Raw genomic sequence first — 20978 nt, 5'->3', positions numbered from 1 at the left:
TGCAAAACCCAGCAGCATAAACTGCAACCATACGTGCTCTAAGGTAAGTTTTCCGTTCATGATCTTTTGCCCCATATATGATAGGCAGGAAATTGATGAAAAACATCGACATGAGAAAAATGCAGACGGGCCGATCATGACGTGGCCCAAAACAAAAGGAAAAGACACAAAAAACTAAGGAACACGATCAACTTGAAGACGGTTAGAAGCCTAGAAAAGGGTCTGGAGGATGGTCAGAGAAAATATTATTGATCATCCAACTGCCTTCCAGCACTGAGAAGAAAGACGCGTGCTCCATCTTGAGCTATATCTTCATTGCCTAAAATAATAATCATTGAGCAGCATTAAAGACAAAACAAGAAGCCATTCCTTCCTTTTCTTTTTCTTACAGTGGATTTGTATTCACACAACTATAAGTAATAAGCTATAAAAATACGAGTTGTCAAAAGAAAAGGAGAGCGTTCCTCTGGAACTGTTACAACTTTTGAACAAATTCATTGTGAAAGACTTCCTCCTAGGACGTCCTATAAGTTACCTTATAAGCATGCTTCTATCTGACAGAGTTATATTCGCATGCTGAACCTTGACTAGAAGAGTTTGTCGGATCACATTTTAAGCCACTTTGGCTTGACAGGTTTTTTCCCAGCAGCATTGGGCTCTTGTGGAACTGGAGGAGGAGCTGTTGTCACAGGTTCTGGAGTAGTATGGATTGGCTCGACTGGCTCTGGCATAACATCCAAACCTTTCAAAGACATAACCTCTTCTTGGAGGAAGGGACCAGAATTGAAAGCTTCATTATCCTCTTGATTTGGCATATCATATGAAAAATAAACGATTGCACCAGGAATAAGACCAGCAGAGTAAAAATCCTGTGACATGTCTTTGATTTGCTTCTTTGGAGGAGTAGTGTACAGATAAAAAGATACTTCTGGTTGAGCAACCATTCTAGAGAGAAGATCAAATAAGCTCTGAATCTTTTCAGATGGATGAAATACCACCTCCAATGTATGATTATCAGGAAAACGAACCCTGATTGTAGTCTTGGTTATTCTTGACCTGTGAGCAGCAACTTCTGCTTCTCGAATCTTTTTCGTCTTTAAATGTTTATCTGCCTTCTTTGCAGCCAGCAGTCTATAATAATCCTCAGCAGTGAACTCATAAAAATCATCCCTCTCATCATCATTGGACACTTGAGTCGGTGATGAAGAGACTCCCGATGTTTCAAACACACGGATATCACGCCCATACTTCTCCTTAACAGCTGCAAACTTGGCCTTAGCTGCTTCAGCTTCCATGGTATCAACAGTGGCAAATCTTCTTCTCTTTAGATGCAAAGGGGAAGAACCATCCACAATCATCAGTGCATTCAGGGAACCCAATACAGACACAGTCTTGACCAATATAGAACCACTGTTACTTTAAACTCCCACTGGCCATAAAGGATAAAAACACAAACTACAAAAAATAACCGTTTTTTCTTTTGCAAACTTGATTTAGAACAGAATTAACAGAACAGAACCTTGTACGATGAAATTTCAAGCGAATAAAAAAAAAGAACGTCGGAGCATTACAAGAACAATGAAGCTTAACAGAAAGCAGATGCAACCATAACAGAAAGCAGATGCAACCGTAACAGTAAGTTTAATCCTTGAATCCTAAAACCATAATCTGATGAATTAAAAGCCAGATCATGAAATTAAAAGCATGAGAATAAATACTGAAATCTCAAATCAAAACAAAATTTGAAACCCTAGAAGTAATGGTTGACAAAAACCCCTAACTAGTTAACTTAAAAAGTAAACGATCATCCAGTTAGGGATCGATTTACCTGTTGAAATCAGATTGCGGCTTCGCTGCTTGGATTTCTATATATAGAGAGAGAAGTGCTTGTTCCGAACAAAGATGGGAGACAGATTTGGCCTGAGACAACGAGTAGGGTAATGGGTTGCTAGGGTTCCAACGAGTAATATTTCCGGATTCGATCGGGAGGGATACAGAGTGATGAGTGTCTGGGAGATTGGGAAATAGCAGGGGAATAAAAAGGAAGAAAACCGACTCCTCCTTCGCCTTTTCGGATAAGAAGAAGTACTTTTCTTCCACAGGGCAAATATGAAAAAATTCCCAAAACAAATATTTGATAACGCTTTAAAAATAATTTTATTCAAATTGAATCTTATACTAGCTTATATAAATGATAATAAACTAACATTTATATATAAAAAAAACTAATAACATCCTTAGTTTCTTTTTAAAACTCCCATTATTTATATACTAGATGATTTACTCACACTACACTACATTTCAATTAGTTTTTTTTTAAAATATAGTTATTACTAATATATTTTTAATAATTAAAATATTTGTGTAAAGATTTATTTAATATAACCCAATCAATTTAACAATTTCAGAGACAATTTAAACATAAAAAACATAATCTAAATTAAAAATTTTCAATACATCATCTTTTAAAAATATATATTGAAACAGCAGCATATTGAGTCGACCCGAGTCAACTCAGGTTAACATGTAAAATCCAAGTTTTAGAACATGAGATCGTGATAATCTCATAAAAAACAAATTAAAAAAAAACATATTAAAGCTTTGATTTCAATCAACCCAATATTGAGTAATAAAATTAAAAAAAATAAAAGAAAAAACTTGAATCGACCTAAGTTAATCTGCATAACATGGATAATGAGATCAAGATAACCTAATAGAAAGCAAATCAAAATAAATTATGGAGTTTAATTCCTAATTAATTTAACATCGAATAATAAAATTGAAAAAAAAAAAAAACACGGTTAACTTGGTTTAATAGGCCAACTATTTGGCTTGGATCATGAAATTACGATAATCTTATAGAAAATATACCAAAATAAATAATAAAAAATAAAATTAGAAACAAATTAATATACAAAAATATAAAAAAAAACTGAGTGAATCAAATTAACTCATAAATACTATAATTTGGATTATAAAATTAAGATAATCTTATAGAAAACAAACTGAAATAAATTATAAAGTATGAAATTTAATTTTTAATAAATATAATGTTCAATAATAAAAAAATTTAAAAAAACAGTAATATACTCCATAATGAGGGAGGTGATGATTTTTTCCTTTGTAATTAAATTATTGTTAATTAGTTAACATGTAAAAAGCATATATCACGGAAATTTAATCTACTGGATAAAACTACTTTAACCCTGGTAATTTAAAACACACAGATAATATCTGCTTTTAGGATAAAACGATTACGTTGGTTAAACACATACGAGTTACATAACCAGTGCGATGTCGCGAGTTATTTTTTTATATAAAAAATATTAAAAAAATATTAAAAAATATTAAGTTTTTCTACAAAACTATACTAAAAAATCTTGAGTTTGACTGCAACGTCAACCTAAGAGTAATATTTATAATATTAATAATAACATTAAACTTGCATGATCCAAGTTTAAGTGAGCTTGGCCGCAACACCAGACCCAAGAATATTGAATGTGGGTCTGGCTATAAGGTTGTGTCATAAAAAGTGTGATAATTAAATAGATTAATTAAAAATAAAATAAAAAAACAAAGAAAAAAACTAATGAAGAAAAAGAAAAAAAATCTGAATCAACTGGGTTAACTCGTAAAACTTGAGATTTGTGTTATGAAAGTTTGATAATTAAATAGAAAAACAAATCAACGGGTTAAACAAAAAAAATTAACAAACTAAACTAAACGAAAAAAATTGATTGAAAAGGAAAAAAACAAAAAACAAAATTCGAGTTAACTCGTCAAATCCAAGATCCGTATCATGAAAGTCTGATAACTAAATAAAAATTTTTTTTCACATTAACAAACTAAATTAAATAAAAAAAAATTCATTAAAAGAAAACAACACAAAGAAAAAAAAAAAAAAAAACCCCATAAAAGCATAAATTTCTTTAAAAAAAATAGTTAAAAGTTTCACTATATAATATATACATAATAAAACGCTAATATTTAAAACACACGAGAAAAGCTAAGTATTTTCCTCGTACCTTTTAGAATATTACTTAATGTATGCTATGAATCCATAAACACATAGGTAACAATATATATATATATATATATATATATATATATTAGAGTACAAGTAGGAAGATAGTTTGGTTTAAAAAATTAAATTAACAATGGACAAGAGACTTATGTTTTTTTTTTTTTTTTTTTGGCAACTTGAACGATACAGTTAGGATATAAGAACTTACTGGGGATTTGGCTACAAATTGAGAATACAGTAGTATAAATAGTATAAATGCAGTCTATTTTTAAAATAATTTATATTTTAAAATATATTAAAATAATATTTTTTATTTTTTAAAAATTATTTTTGATATTAACGCATTAAAATAATCTAAAAATATATTAATTTAAAGTAAAAAAATTAAACTTTTTTAAAATATAAAAACAAACTAAGTTTGTAATATATAATAATAAGATGAGTTTTCTATATAAAAATAAATCAATAAACAACAATTATTATTATTATTATTATATAACAATGAAATTATAATAATTTTAATTTTAGTTGACCTATTTATGCACCTATAGTTTTTCTAATTTAAATTTGTCACACTCAATCAATAAAAATAATGTCATAAATGAAAATTGCGAAATAATTAGAAAAATGAAACAATTAATTAATAGATATGGGCAGAGAAGCTTGAAAATGTTTGCAAGCTACTACATAACTTGGAGACTAATTTAAAAATTCCCCCCTCTCTCTCTCCTGCTTTCTTCGTTTTTTTTCCAGATACCGCATATTTCCAATTGGGCAATTATTCTTATTTAAAGGCATAATTTCAGTAAAATTTCAAGGTGCTCTGCTTTCTTCGTTTTTCTTAAAATTGTATATATATTTTTAAAAAATAAATACAAAAAATAACTAATAAAAAATATTAATTGCTTCCTTATTACTGTAAATTTTCTCATAATTTCACGAGTGAAAGAATTATCCCCCTCCCAAACACAATCTCCCAATATAACCCGACTAAACCAATTTAATTAACTACTAACTAATTAATTAATCAGTTCTGCCTCTAACTCTACTAATCCCCCCCTCCTGCTGTCTAGAATCTTCTTCGATCGTTACAGACCAGACTCCACGCATTCATCTCTCTCTCCCACACAAGCACAAGAGCAGCTACAGATCTCATCAAAGTAAAGTAAAAGGAAAGACATATCTTCACTATCTGTTTTTTCAAGCTTCCATGTCAGTGAAGTCAACTCACCTTACTGTAAGCTCTCTTTTTTTTCCTTTTATCTTTCGTTTCAGTTTCGACAACTAAGGATTTACTGACCACACGAAGTGAACAAGTTTGTTATTTTGTTCCTTTTTCGCAGGATTTGCTTGTGTGATTAATGGAGGAGATTCAAGAGCACCAAAGCCAATCAATTGGTAATTTATTGTTTTTCTTCAGTTCTCTTTTATCGAATCGGATAGCAATTTTTTTTTTCTAGATATTAAAATGAATGACATAACTATTACTATTTCCTATGATTGTGGAAATCCCTAACTTGTTTTAAAATTGATGGAGTTAAATTTTTTGCTTAAACATGTTGTCATGTTTGATTGGAACTTGCTTTAGCTGTAAGAGAAGCATGGGCAAACTGAACAGTAGTTGTTACTGTTCTTAATTTATTCATTTTTATGTTTACAGGCAAAGATGACGAGGATGAAATAGTTGTGGAACAAGCTGCGGGTGCGCATGGTGACCCTTTGCAACATGGGGATTTTCCTCCGAAAGTCGACTCCGCAGTCGAAATCCTTCAAGAGAAAGTCACTAAGCAAGTCGTTAAGGAAGGTCATGGTCAGAAGCCATCCAAATATGCAACATGCTTTTGTAAGTTAAATTAGCTATTTTTATTTCTTGTACTCCTTACAACTGACACATTGCCCATTTTTTTGGTCACCTTTTGAGTTCATGACTCTGTATATGTAGGTGCTCTAATTCGTCAAATAATTGAAAGCTAATACAATCACATCATTGTATGATCTGAACTTGTGTTTGTTATGTTGTGAGGTGGGCAGGCTCTATATTGACAATTGTTTCAGTCCATTAGCAAAATATTTTTTAAACTTGAATCGTATTCATTTCATGATATGAACTTCACCCGTGAGGGTTTACAGAAGGCCAACGCCAATGGATTAGGGGTTTGGACTTAGTGAACTAGAGGTTTTAAATTCTTTGAGCTTATTATTTTCCTGCACAATCAAGACAGCTAATTATATAGCTTTTAAGGTGGATAATTCTGCAGATGGTTCATTACCTTGGTTATCCAACAAGCAAAACAGCCATGTTATTTTTTGTAAGCCATTACTGGATTAGGTTGTTAAAACAATTGTATTTATTAGCATGTGATTTTAATTTCAGAGGAGCTAGGTGTTTTGTTTGGTTGACTTTATTCATTGCCCAAGGTTCTATGTATATTTCTTACAACTGCTGTTGTCACGGTGTCTTGTTTTGTTGTTATTGTCATGCCTGTATATGTTATGTTGGTACATACACACACGTCCATTTTTATTTTATTTTTCATTTTTGCCTTGGTGTTTGATGGTTTAGTCTGCGTGCATCTCCCCACCTGTTGGCCTCAACTTCCCACCTGTTGGCCTCAACTTTTGGGTTGGACATATTGAGAAACATTTGTTATACATGCGCACACATCTAATTTCAGGGAAGGTTTTCCAGATAAAAATTCTCACTTTGTGCACTGGAACCTAAAAATCTAAATGACTGTGGACAATTACACTACATAGTACGGACTAACTGTACTCAACAGTTGGTTGGAAATGGAAATGCTTGCGTGTTTTTATCCATCTGCAATTGTGCACATCTTATTTCTTCGAATGCTTTCTAAAAAATTCAAGCATCTGCATGATAGTGCACTACAGGGCATGGACTGAAAGCACCCAGCACAAGTTTGAAGATACATGGCATGAACAACGACCATTTGAAATGGTTTTAGGAAAAGGTATATGCCTATTTTATTCACACTTCAAAGCCCTTCAATCATCTTCTTTGGAAATGTTCCGGTCTGTTCTTGGTCTTGAGCTCTTCTACTTTTAGTAATGTAATTGCCATCTATAATTGTCTGGTATCCACAATTTCATGGAAATGCTTGCCAATTAACTGTTCTCTCAATGACTAGTGTTTGATGGAAGAGCTTGGAATGACACAACAAACCATTTTTTTTTTTTTTCTGGCTGTAGAGCTAATCTCATACAAGTAATAATTGTGCAAGGTTTTTGCAATGTGATAACAACTAAACAGGAATCTAATAAAAGAAACTAGTTAGATGCTTATACATGCCACAGAAACAATATAGTATGCATTTGAGTCCATTTATCCTGTAATCATATCGTGTTTCTAGCTTGCTGCTGAATGTATCACCAAACACTGATGGTTCGCAACCATAACAGAGAAGAAAGAAATGGCTGGTTTAGCTGTTGGTGTGTCCAGTATGAATGCTGGTGAACGTGCCCTATTACATGTGGGCTGGGAACTGGGGTATGGGAAAGAAGGAAGCTTTTCTTTCCCAAATGTTCCTCCCATGGCAGATATAATATATGAAGTTGAGCTTATTGGATTTGATGAAGTCAGAGAAGTAAGTTACATCCAATTGATTTTCCAAATAAATAGTTATGCATGTTTAAAACTCTTGGTTCAGATTATATTCGCCCTTTCTGATTTGATTGCTAATACGATGAAACCTGCATGGGGTATGCGTTTTATAGGGGAAAGCACGTGGTGACATGACTGCAGAAGAGAGGATTGGTGCAGCGGATCGAAGAAAAATGGATGGGAATTCTTTATTTAAGGACGAGAAACTTGAGGAGGCTATGCAGCAGTATGAAATGGTACATTTGTATTAGTATTTAAATAGCATGGATAATTTTTAGTTCCTTGTTCTGCCTGTCTTGACAAATTCTGGTGGCTTTTGTTCATAATAGGCCATTGCATATTTGGGCGATGACTTTATGTTTCAACTGTTTGGCAAGTATCGAGATATGGCATTGGCAGTTAAGAATCCATGTCATCTTAACATGGCGGCTTGCCTAATAAAGCTTAAGCGGCATGAAGAAGCCATTGCACAATGCACAATTGTATGTATACTTAATGGGTCAATTTTTCTGTTTATAACGTTTTATTGCCAATGTCAAATAATTTGGGTTTATATGGAATTGGAAAAGCAGAAATCTAATGCCAGCTCAATCAGTCAGCTATTTATCATTTTCCCATTGTGTGTGCTTGTGTGCGTGTGTGCAATTACTGTTGTTAAACATGCAAGTGCAATGAGAAATTATGGATATTAAATTATCACTGGTCATTTTGAAAGAAAATGTGCTGTTTAGACTTGTTTGGCACCTCAGAAAGGCTTTAACATCCTGGCATCTGCATATAATCGATTGTTGTTTAGCCCCTTTGTTTTTGCTGTTACTTCATGCTTTAAACTTAAATTAGCGATTTCGATGTTTAATATCACTGCCTATCTAATCCACTGAAAAAATGGATTCACAGGTACTGGCAGAGGATGAAAACAATGCCAAGGCTCTGTTCAGGAGAGGAAAAGCCAGGGCAGAGCTTGGGCAGACAGATGCTGCCCGGGAAGACTTTCTCAAGGCACGGAAACATGCACCTGAAGACAAGGCAATTACGAGGGGGCTGCGCTTGCTGGATGAGCATGATAAAGCTGTATATAAGAAGCAAAAGGAGATATATAAAGGAATTTTTGGACCACCACCACAGCCAAAGCCCAAGCCAGCTAATTTGCTGACCCGCATGTGGCAATGGCTAACCCTCATCTGCCAATGGCTGCTCTCACTAATTTATCACCTCTTCAAGCGTGAAAGGCGCAAAGCCGATTAGTTATAGGTGGTCACCATGTGAGTGAACAATGTCTGAAACTCGATCAACCTAATCAAAGAGTTACTGAAGATTTTGAAATCCTTGCATACCAAAGCTCTCGCTAACTATAATGTTGATGTTCCATTGATTCAGCATCCCCTGTGTACTTGCACGGTGGCACTTGCTAGCTTTGATCATTGGTGCACTGGTGCTGGTTTGTGTTCAATGTTCAAGTTGTTTTGATTTGCAGGTTTCCTGAATCCAAAGTAATGAAGTAGGAGTTTCTCTCGCAACAATTTCAAAGCCAATGTGGGAGAGATCGTTCTTTGAGCAAACTGGGACGTGTACTGTACATTTCGTGGACAACTCAGATAGATTCTGGAGATCAGTGTAGCAACTGCTGGAAACTCTTAGAGTGGAGTTCAAAGCTGCTGTGGAAACCAGTAAGACGGGCATTAATCTGAGAAGCTAGGGCAAGCTTTTGGTGATCGACATTCAATTTGATCGAATTAACGCGTGCAATGTTAACAGATACAGTTTTATACTTCTTTATCTTATTTCTTTTTGTTGAGGAAGTCCCCCGAGAAATATCGAGCAAAAACTATAGAAAACCGGAATCCAAGAAAAATCCAGGAAAACCAGGATGCAGAACAGGCATAATGATCTTCCTGTCTGCCATTGCTCGAGCATGGATATCCAAGCACGATATGCACGAGCAATCTTTCCAATCACCCTCTTGCTTAGGGCTCAAATTATCCCTCACTCCTCCATCACCGAAGAGTTGCCTCGACAATTGCTTGTCCTGCTTGGTTTCTTTCGAGCTGGAAGTATCTACAAAAGGATGTTTGACCTGAACTCGGAGCAATCGTTGTCACTGCGTTGCAAAGAAAATTATCTTTGCACAAGAAAGAAAAAAATGGATTGAAGATATTACGATTACCGACAGTCTCTTGACAATCTTGTTCTAAAAATGGATAGAAAAAAACAAGAATTAAACCATGTCTAAATCATTTTATTGATTCAGTGTCAGCTCGGGCTCAATCACTTGATTAATGACCCGGATAGTGACAACTCTGGATCGGGTAAGGGGCCGGGTGGATTTGATAACTTTGCCTACACGCATGCCTTTCTTTTTGACCAATCACAGCAGAGATCATGGGGCCAGCTAAATCCAACGGCACTGTCCTAACCAAACAAGAATAGTGAATACTGTAAAGTCTGCACCATAAAAAGAAAGGAGAGATTTCCAAGACTTGAAGGGTCAAAAAGCTGAATATCTTATCTCTATTATTAATGTGATCTTGGATGTGACGTCAAGAGTTTCTTCAGGAGTCAAACCGTTCCGGCCTTTTCCTTTTACTTTTTAAGAGCACGTTCGCGAGTGTTTGATATACATAGAACTCGCTGCTTGCAGTGTACACGTGGGCATACTGAGAACGTATAAGGTGTAGATTTCGAGTACAGGTCTTTGATATACATCTCGGTGTACGGGGTGATTAGGTTTTTTCTATGAAAATTGGTCTGTAAAATATTTTTTATTTAAAATATTTAAAAAATACTGTTAAAACACAATGAAAGCAACACCTAAAAAGTAAAGAAAATGCAGCAGGCTTCAAGGGCAAACCCAGCTAGCATAGGTGGCCAGTAGGGGAACCTTATCATATGTGTCTTACAAGTTACAAGACAGGAAGAGCCAATTACACCAATTACATGAAGACGCGTGGTTAGTACTAATTTTGGTGAACAAGGGACATGCAATAATTTATTTATGTTTTTTTGTCAGAGAGGAAAAGAAGATAAGTGTGCACGTCGTTTTATCGTGTCTTAATCAACCACAAATGGGTTTTTCTAGAGCTAAAGGCAGCATCCACAATAATTTAAACTGTTTGTGTTTTTTTGTCCTTTTTCCAAAAATATTTTCTGCGCCAACGAGTGAAAGACAACACATTTTGCGAAAAAACACAGAGTGAGGTTTCAAGTTATATAATTGAAAGTTTTTTAGCCACGCAATAACAATAATCCCACTCCATTATATAATTTTAACATTATTTCAAAGAAAGAAGTTTAAGGATGGTTAGATTAAAGAGTGTTTGTTCGTGTAGTTGTTTTTGTGTTTAGGTAAATTATAATAAATATTTGTTTGATAATAATAATAATAAAATCAAGTTTTGAAATGGTAGGATCTATGCATATTTTTTACGTTTACATCACATGCTTATAAAAAGCACCACCAACTTGCATTTTAATACATACAAAAGCCAAAAACCATATACTAACAAAAATATTCACCGTAAAGACTTGTATATCTTTCTTTTTCAAATTGTGCATATCCTTATTTTTCTTCTAAGTATTTCATTCTCTCTAACCATCTTGACATTTTCATATGAAATACCTAAAAAAAAAACACTCTTAGCTGACCTCACCGTGTTCTTAGATTGAAACACTTCACAACAGATCTGCTACCTCGTAACCACACTCACATCTGATCTTAAATGCACAAGTGAGATGCCTTGATTTCATCGGTTACATCAAGTAAAGTACTATTTATATACTAAACTCCAACTGTTATTTTTTTTTTTTTATTTTTTTAATTGTCACATCGGAGGTGGTGTTTTGTTACTGCAAACTTGGTATGGTTGACACAACCTAACACACACTTTGACAAAACCCAATGGAAGTTTGTCATTTCCAGTTTCAAGGAGCAAATTGGATATGCATTAACAAAAACCCAAATGAAGAACAAGTGGGATGGGATAAAGAAGGATTGTCGAATATGAAAAAAACTCATTTCAAAAACTAGTGTGGGCTGGAGTTTTGAATTATGATCGATTTTAACATGCGACGAGTGGTGGAAAACTAAAATCTAGGTCTTGTGTTATGTTGTCCCAAGATCTCATACGGCCTTCGCATATAGATTACATACCGTAATGACATTGCGACACGTTTCATGGGTCAATAAGAAATAAGTTTCATATCTTTAGTTTATCTTATGAGAATGTATGTTTAAGTACAATAAGAAATAAGTTTTCTTCTTTTTAATTTATCTCATGTAAATGTTTATTTAAACACAATGCAAATTAATAAATAAATTAGTTGTCCTATATGGTAACTTAACATGCATCATTAACTTCAACCATATTTTTAAGCAAACACTTATAACTTTGTATTTTTTTAAAAGCATTTTTAATCACAGTTTTAACCAAACATCTATTTAAATCAAACATACCATAATAAAAAAAAAAGATTTTTGAAAACCAACTTATATTTTTAGATTATGACATTTTTATATTTAACTAGTGATTTAGTATCATTACATGAAATATTAACTTTATCATCAGCTTGCTTAAAGAACTTGGCAACATCAAGGTGTGTCTTATCCAAAAGGTCGAAATAAATATTATTATTATCTTGGTATGAATGAGCAAAATTTATTTATACGCCTTTCTCCTTTTCTTTCAATGAAGACATATATAGATCAACGAGATATTTGGTTGAATGACAAATACATGATCAATGTCCATTCATTCTATATTTATAATAGATATTTTATATCTTTTAGTATCTCTGATATATATATTAATCCTCTTTTCTTGTTTTTTCCTTATTCTAAGTTTGTTGTAACTATAACTAGTAGTCTTCGCCCACATTCACATCTATAATTTCTACTACAACCACAATCATAATAACTATTATATCTTGTAGCATTCACTTTATGAAATTTAGCTGAACCAATCGATCATGATACATGATTTTTCATCAAAAACTCATTATTTTATTCAGTTATAAGGAAACATGAAATTAGTTCAGAGTATTTCTTAAGAACTCATTGTCTATATCGCTTCTATATGAGCACATTTGAGACATAAAAAACAAAGAATTATATTATCTCTACATAATTCTAATTTAGAATTGATATTAAATATTACAGAATTATATTCAATTACTAATTTAAAATCTTGCAATTGTAAATGTATCAAATGATAACGAGCTTTTGGAAGAATAATTATCCTTTGATGGTCATATTTTTCTTCAAAGCTTTGCAAAAAAAAAAAAAGGAGAATATTTGACTGTGAAATACTTAATTTTCAACTTCTTATAAAGATGACGACATAAAAAAATAATGGCATTTGCCTTATTTTGACTAGATGTTTCATTGTCATCTTTAATAGTGTCTACAAGACCTATGACATCTAGATAAATTTGGGCATCAAGGACCCTAGATAAAAAAATTCTCGCCTAAAATATCGAGTGCCACAAACTCAAGTTTGACAAGATTTGTCATGGTTACTTCATGAAAAATATTAAAATTATTAGGGATTTAGTTTTAACATTATAATAAATATTGAATAAACATTCAGTGAAATATTGAATAAATTTGTTATGAACTCAAAAGAAATATAATTCACTTGAAAAAATTAAATAGATAAACACGCATTCTATTTTTTTATCCACAAGTCAAATATAATTATTTTTCTTCAAGATAGAAGGTTCGAGCGATTGTGTTGCAACTTATTATAAGACTATATATTTATAAGCAAGCAATTTACTTAATAAAGAGTAAATAAAATAAATAAGATCAATAAAGATTTGGGAAACATATAAAATATTTTTATTTCATATAATCTTGTAAATGTAGTTGTAATAATACTTTTATTTATAATCTAATGCACATTAATACTTGTAAACCTAAAAATCATAAGAAAATATAGAGTTAAAATGTACTCGGAGATGATAAAAGAACATGAATATAAATAGATAAAAAAAGAAGAAGAAAATAGACATGTATGATCTTATAATAGTTTTTGTTTCACTTCAAATCGAATAATTCCTACACTCTTAGGACGTGTTTGGGAGTGTGGTTGTAGTTGCTTTTCACTCAAAAAAATATGTCAATAATATTTTTTTTATTTTTTAAAAATCATTTTTGAGATCAGCACATCAAAATGATTTGAAAATATAAAAAACATATTAATTCAAAGTAATAATAAAAAAATTCAAATTTTTTTAAAAGCGCTTTTAAAAAGCACTCCCAAACAGCCGTTGCATTAATGTATTTATAAAAATATCATTTGGTTATGTTGTTGGTTGCATGTTTGCTAAAAATTTATTTATTTTTTATTTAAAATTATTATTATTATATATATATTTTTTTAAAAAATACTATAAAAAAACAATGCCAGCACAATATTAAAAACTACCGGAATACAAGTTGCCTCGAGGCGTGCATGTCTTGGACTGGCTTTTGCGTATCCAATTCTCTCTCTCTCTCTCTCTCACCCACACTATCATAAAATAATATTTAATTTAACTTAAAAAATCAGCAGCAGTTAAACTGCGTTGACTGAAATATATGAATGTAAGAAAGAATGACACAACTCTTGCCTTTCCCAAATCTCATCTCTCTTTCCTTCCTTGTTCACACGGCTTAAACCTTGTTCACACAACTCCTTCCTTTCCCAAATCTCTCTCCTCTTCCCTCTCTCCCGGTCACCTTCCTTCCATCCTTCACCGGCTCGACCAGTAATCAATCTCTCTCCATCTACAGCCACCCTAAAAAATTAGTCAAAGCTTCCCTGCCATTTTCAATTTTGGGTCAAAACAACAGGCTACCGATAGTCTTAGCTTCCAACCTCATTCTCTTGCTCCTTCTTCTTGCTTCTGCTGCTGTGTCGTTTTACCCTGTAAATTTCCGTCTCAATCAGTTTAGCTTTTCAAAACCCCCTTTCCCTTTTCAAATTTTACCCTAAAAAATTAAGCATTTCAAAACTATCATTTTCATTTTTTTATTTTTTTTTTCAATTCTGAAAGTAGTTTACAGATGAACCCTAGCTTTCATTCTGTAGCATGTAAACGATGTATTCTAAATCTGATCCCAAAAATTAGGGTTTCAAATCTCTTAACTTTACTATTTTAAATCATTTTTGTTGTTGTGAATTAATTATTATTAGTTTGAAAATGAAGAGATTGAGATCAAGTGATGATCTTGATTCTTATAACGAGAAAAGCTCAGTCAAGGATTCAAATCCAAGTAGATCATCTAGAAGTTTCTATCACAAATCTGATAATGTACGCAAAGGATTGATTTCCTCGTCATCATCCTCTAGCAGGTACGATCGAGACCGATCTACTGATGAGGATAATAGAGAGAGCTCCAGAATGGTTAGGAAGCGATCAGATCATGAATTTGATAGCTTTGATAGGAGAAAAGGTTTAGGGTTAGGGTTTGATAGGTATGGCAGTGGAGGTAGTAGTAATAGCAGAGAAGGTTATTCTGGAAGTGGTGGTGGTGGTGGTGGTGGTGGTGGTGGTGGTAATGATAGGGTTATTCATCGACCGGAGAGTTTAGCTGGGTCGAGGAGGGAGTTTCCTAAAGGGTTTAGGTCGGAGAGGGAAAGGTCAAGGAGAGAAGTAAGTGTTTCGTCGTGGAGGAGGTTTGGGAGTAAGGAATTTGAGGAGAGTAGAGGTGGTGGTGGTAGAGGTGGAAATGAGGAGAGGATGGGGAGTGCTAGGTCTTCTCCTAAGGGGTTGAGAGATGTTGTTAGGTCACCTTCTTGGTCCAGGGATTCTGGGAGTGAGCAAACTAGAGTGGCGAGAGGAAGTGGCAGTGGGAGGGATGAGGCGAAAGTGAAGCGTTCGAATTCCAAGTCTAGGTCTTCACCCACGTGGTCGAAGGATTCGGGGAGTGAGCGATCTAAGAGTGTGGAGGTGGGGAAGAAAAGTGAAGCAGAGACAAAGAGTGTTGAGGTAGAGGCTAAAAGTGTGGAGATGGAGGTGAAGGTTGTTCAGAGTGGGAATTGTAGCGAAATAGAAGAAGGGGAGCTTGAGCCAGAGCCTGATTCAGTTCCTAAAGTTGCCAAGGAAGATGAGAGTGATAATGTAAATGAAGAGCTAGAGAATGTTAAAGTAGATATTGATCATAGGAAGGTTGAGACTGAGGCTGAAGTTAAGGAGCTAGTAAATGAAGAGACAAGGTCCCATAAAGAAAATGTTAATGAGGGGAAGGATGTGGTGAAGGAAGCTGGTGAGAAGCCAAATGTTGAGGAGAATTCAAATGATAGTGTTAGTGAGGATGAAGTTGGAAATACGGATGGTGATGGAGATACCAAGGACAGCAAGAGTTTGAAGGAAAAAGTTGAGTGCAGGGGGGAGGTAAGTAAGAATGTGATTGTTGAGGAGTCTTTGAATTTGGAGGAGAATAATATACAAGATAAGGGTATTGATCTCGAGGTGAAGGCAGATGATGTTGAAGTGATAGAGTCAAACAAGGAAATTGTGAAGGAAAATGGAGGAACTGAAGTGAATATAAATATGGTGACAGAGATTTCGAGTCAGAATGTGAAGGACAAGGGCAAAAGTGTGGCTGTTTCACCGATCAATGCTCCTGATTCTGCAGAAGATGGTACATGGGCTGAAAGAGAATCGAGAAATGTTGCAACTTTCAGGAACGAGGAAGATGATATGGAAGGACCAAGTACTAGGGGATTTGAGTTGTTCTCTACCTCTCCTGTTAGAAGATTCGAGAAAGCAGAGGAATCAAGTGGTATCAAATCGAAAGATGAAAAGCTGCTGTTGGAACCGCTTGATCTTTCTCTTAGCTTACCGAATGTTTTGTTGCCTATTGGTGCAACCGGAGACACAGGCCAGGCTCCTGGTTCTCCGAGTCATGGGAGAAGTGTTCAGTCTTTTAGTTCATTTCGAACAAATTCAGATGGGTTTACTGCATCAATGTCCTTTTCAGGTTCTCAGTCATTTTATCACAATCCAAGCTGTTCTCTAACTCAGAATTCCTTGGACATGGACAACTATGAACAATCTGTTCACAGCCGGCCCATATTTCAGGGTATTGATCAAACACATTGGCAGGGTCAGACTCAAAATGATTCCAAGCATAAAGATGTTCCCTTGTATCAAAAAATTTTGATGAATGGAAATGGCTCTCTTCATCAGCCTCAAGCAGTGCCAGGTTTGTCAAATGGTCAAGCTTTGCAAGGAACCTCTAAAATGAACAATGAACTTGAAAGACAATTGAGTTTTCATAGACAGTTGCCTGGGGGGCAGGCAAGGAACCATGATGACACTAGATCCCCTTCTCAAAGTGTGGGATCTCATGATATTGGTTCAACTTATAGCTTTGAGAAGAAGCGTACCATGAAAGAGAAACATGGCAGTAGCCTATCTAGAAGTAATAGCCAGAAGGAACTAGAGCAATTCTTGATGGGTGGAGCTGATTTTGTTGAGACCATCGTTGGCAGAATAGTTTCTGAGCCCATTCATGTGATGGCTAAGAAATTCCATGAAATGACAGCGCAATCTGCATCGTGTTTGAAGGAGAGTATTCGAGAGATTTTGTTAAATGCCAATAAGCAAGGGCAAGCATGTGCATTCCAAAGCATGCTGCAGAACAGGTCTGAGTTAACCTTGGATATGCTGTTGAAATCCCATCGTGTTCAACTGGAAGTCTTGGTTGCTTTGCGAACAGGGTTGCCCGAGTATCTTCAAGTAGACAGTGGTATTTCGTCTTCTGATTTGGCTGAGGTTTTCCTAAACTTGAGGTGCAGAAATCTGACATGTCAAAGTCATTTGCCTGTGGATGAATGTGATTGCAAAGTTTGTGTGAAGAAGAATGGTTTTTGCAGTTCATGTATGTGTCTTGTGTGCTCAAAGTTTGACATGGCATCTAATACATGCAGCTGGGTTGGGTGTGATGTTTGCCTTCATTGGTGTCATGCTGATTGTGCACTGCGAGAAGCTTGCATTAGGAATGGAAGGAGTGTGAGTGGTGCTCAAGGGACTACTGAGATGCAGTTCCATTGTGTTGCCTGCGATCATCCTTCTGAGATGTTTGGCTTTGTGAAGGAGGTTTTCCAGAACTTCGCAAAAGATTGGACAGCAGAGACATTTTGCAGAGAACTTGAATATGTCAAGAGAATTTTCTGTGCCAGCAAGGATTTGAGAGGGAGACAGCTGCATGAAATAGCCGATCAGATGCTGGCAAAATTGGCAAATAAGTCCATTCTTCCTGAGGTGTTCAATTATATAATGGGTTTCCTGACTGGTAAGTTGCTCTGAATCATTCATCCAATGACTTTCTGTATATTTATTGGAGTGCTTTGTGTTCTCGTCTTTTTGAAGAGGTGTGCTGGTATGAGATGCTTTATTATCAATTAACTTTTTGACGTCCCTTACAATTGATTCTCTGCTTTTGGCTGTTGAAAAACATAAACATATTAGTTTTTCACATTTGTTTGTAGTTTGTACCTTTAGTTTTTAGGGATATATATTTTCTATATCAGGGTCTTGTCATTTTGAAGATGGTTAATTTGAATGTTATTGCACTAGGGAGATTATAACAATTTCTAAAGATGGTAACATTTTAGTCGCACAAAGTTATTTTTCTCTCTGCATCCCAAATGAGCAACTTGTGAGAGAACTCTGATATTTCTTGTGAAGACAGCTTTCAATCTTAGTGTTCATTATTTCATTCAGGATGAGGAATGTCATTCACCTTTTATTTTCTATGGTGTACGTACTGTGAAATGCATACAACTTTGTACATAGTTCAGGACATGGTTATTTGTAGGAAGCACATTTTGTAAAATGACATGCTGTTTCAGAGGGTGTTCAAGAGTATGTTAGCGATTGCTTTTTAAAGTGCTTTTGCTCGGACATACATCAAAATAATATTTTTTTTATTTTCTAAAAATCATTCTTGACAATATCATATCAAATCCAAAAACATAATAATAAAAAAAAGCAAATGTTTTTAAAAAAATTCAGGGAAACACTGGATCGCAGTTCTAAATGGCCTCTCAATATGCTGAGTTAATTTTCCTGCCAGCTGGTCTGAGTTGCAGCCAACTGTTGTCAGAGGTATACACACCTCCTTTATTAAAGAGCTGGGATTTGCTGAACTCGTGAGGGTTAATTTCATAATTATTTAAATATTTTTGGTATGCTTATTTTTCATGTGTTTCGGCATTTTGATACTAGTTTTAATCAGGGGACTATCTATGGTGAAGTGGTGATGGGGCTGTAATTTTACTTCATTTCCATCTTAAATCAGCTTTCAATCTGCAACATGCTGAGTTGATTTTCTTTATTTGAATGTGTGGATTATTGGCAAGTTATGTCAAAATGGTGTCTTTCACTTGCTTGCACGAGCATTAATGAATTAATTCTTAGCATTTGCCGGCCTTAACTCTTCTGTGCTACGCTAATGCTGCCACAATCTCCTGTGGCATCCATGTGTTTATGTTTGTCTTTTGTTTATTTGTGTATTATCTCTATTCCTATGATGTCCTCCATTATTGCAGAAAGTGATCCATCCAAGTGTGGCAACGCATCTGGTTTCTCTGGAAAGGAACAAGGAAATGGAAGCAATGGCACCATTGCTGGACCTAGCCAGGATACTGCATGGTTCAAATCTGTCTATGCTGAAAAAACTCCTCAATTGGAAAGATCAACTAGCTTCCATTCTGATTTGAATGATAAACGCCCTGTTGGGTCCGAGTTGTTGAGAAGTGCCCAGAAGGAGCCACTTTTCGATGAACTGGAGAGCATTGTCAGAATCAAACAGGCTGAAGCTAAGATGTTCCAAGCACGTGCTGATGATGCTAGAAGAGAAGCTGAGGGCCTGAAACGAATTGTGATTGCGAAGAGTGAAAAAATTGAAGAAGAGCATGCAGGTAGACTCTCAAAACTGCACATAGTTGAGGCTGAGGAAATGCGGAGACAAAGATTTGAAGAATTTCAGTCCCTTGAAAGAGCTCATCAGGAATACTTCAGTATGAAGATGAGGATGGAAGCAGATATTAAGGACCTCGTATTAAAAATGGAAGCTACAAAACGAAACCTCACCATGTGATCTCTGCATTGTAGGGTTTTGCATGAGAAAGTCATCGAGTCGAGTAAATTTACTCTTTAGAACTGTACTAGTGTATCCGCAATGTAGCAATATGGCACCCATTTTCTGTTTCACAGATTGGAGGTGTATCTTTTGGTCCATTCTGTCTCCCCCCTCACTGCTAACATGAATTTGTACAGAAACTGCAAAACCTCTATATGCTGTAAGCCGCTCCCTTTTATGGGCAGTTTGAAAGAGAGATGATAGATCAGGTTCTCATAATTTGAAGGGATTTAAGTACTGTGTTTAGGTTACATTAGGGCCATTCTCTGTGAGCGGATCGGTGAAGAAAAGGAAACGGGTTCTGATCAGCTATTGTCAATTCATTCATGCATATTTTGAATACAAGGGCATCCTCGGATCGCTTGTCTTGGGCATGTACACATTTGTGTCTTTGAACTGGAACTGGAGTGAGAATGCTGGACCAGAAAGATAGATGTGTCCTGGGAATAACTAAACTGGTTAAAAGGGATAGAAGATGTGGTTCGTTCCAGGATGAGTCTGCATTGGGAGGAAACATGATAATGGCAGTGAGAAAATCGAATGTAAATAAGAACAGTTACTGCTTTTTTCTCTTTCACAATCACAAGGAAAATAACAATTAATGAGGTCACCGTTGCCAATCTTTATCAGCCTTTGTAATATTAGCAGGATAGAGTCAGGAGCCGAAGCCAGAGCCCAGGCAGATTTACCATCTCCACACGGGCACTTCTTTGTGTGGTGTTTTTTGTTAAAAAGCTAACATTTTGGCAATGTGGATCAACGCATGCAATGTGGGTTTATATTTTAGTTTTTTTTTTTTTCCTTACTATCATAAAATAGGCTGTATTCAGCTAATTCTCATAGAATTTATTTGATGCAAATGACATGCTTCATTTTGGTTCTGAATTTGGAGAGTTAAGGAGATGGCTCGCAGAGATATGGCTATTTCTGAGTTCGTCTGCTCATGTTTGCTCACATGACGCTCAGTATCATAGCTTTCATGATTCCCAGAGGCAATAACTATTCACGAGAAATTGACTAGTTTTCAAAGTCACGCCAAACATTAGAAAAGTGAGAAAAATGTTCGTCATGTTGGTCTGCAAACTCCACCGATATATATATATATATCGGTGGCTCATGATTAGTCAGTCTAATAACATGAAATGAAATCATTGAAGAAAATGTCTATCTTATTCAAATTAAAAAAAAAAAAAAAACTAGTG

General features: G+C 34.9%; 3 protein-coding genes across 8 annotated transcripts; 2 read left to right on the top strand and 1 right to left on the bottom strand.

Annotated features, from left to right (window-relative positions):
- Positions 1-344: 344 nt before the first annotated feature.
- LOC118047034 (plant UBX domain-containing protein 1) lies at positions 345-2140 on the bottom strand. 3 transcript variants are annotated; one of them, XM_073407227.1, is made up of 2 exons: positions 1829-2140; positions 345-1455 (listed from the first exon to the last, which is right to left on the bottom strand). In XM_073407227.1, the coding sequence occupies exon 2, from the start codon at positions 1356-1358 to the stop codon at positions 606-608; it is 753 nt and encodes a 250-aa protein (XP_073263328.1). In that variant the 5' UTR covers positions 1359-1455; positions 1829-2140; the 3' UTR covers positions 345-605. The 3 variants fall into 3 exon arrangements, with proteins under 3 accessions (XP_073263328.1, XP_034912066.1, XP_034912067.1); XM_035056175.2 differs by having other exon boundaries at positions 345-1391; XM_035056176.2 differs by having other exon boundaries at positions 345-1322; positions 1829-2139.
- A 2851-nt stretch (positions 2141-4991) lies between these two features.
- LOC118047033 (peptidyl-prolyl cis-trans isomerase FKBP42) lies at positions 4992-9441 on the top strand. Of its 4 annotated transcripts, none has more exons than XM_035056174.2 (9): positions 4992-5261; positions 5368-5422; positions 5685-5867; positions 6907-6996; positions 7445-7629; positions 7760-7882; positions 7976-8128; positions 8544-8908; positions 9121-9441. In XM_035056174.2, the coding sequence occupies exons 2-8, from the start codon at positions 5386-5388 to the stop codon at positions 8889-8891; spliced, it is 1119 nt and encodes a 372-aa protein (XP_034912065.1). In that variant the 5' UTR covers positions 4992-5261; positions 5368-5385; the 3' UTR covers positions 8892-8908; positions 9121-9441. The 4 variants fall into 4 exon arrangements, with proteins under 4 accessions (XP_034912065.1, XP_073263309.1, XP_073263310.1 ...); XM_073407208.1 differs by having other exon boundaries at positions 9024-9441; XM_073407209.1 differs by having other exon boundaries at positions 5334-5422; positions 8544-9130.
- Positions 9442-14244: 4803 nt separating this feature from the next.
- On the top strand, positions 14245-20381 carry LOC118047032 (protein OBERON 4). The gene is made up of 2 exons (XM_035056172.2): positions 14245-17925; positions 19184-20381. The coding sequence occupies exons 1-2, from the start codon at positions 14826-14828 to the stop codon at positions 19732-19734; spliced, it is 3651 nt and encodes a 1216-aa protein (XP_034912063.1). The 5' UTR covers positions 14245-14825; the 3' UTR covers positions 19735-20381.
- Positions 20382-20978: the final 597 nt, after the last annotated feature.

Source organism: Populus alba, chromosome 1 (assembly GCF_005239225.2).
Source record: "Populus alba chromosome 1, ASM523922v2, whole genome shotgun sequence".
NCBI classification, from domain to species: domain Eukaryota; kingdom Viridiplantae; phylum Streptophyta; class Magnoliopsida; order Malpighiales; family Salicaceae; genus Populus; species Populus alba.
Note: the sequence above shows the minus strand (reverse complement) of the source record. Positions and strands in the feature narration are given on the sequence as shown.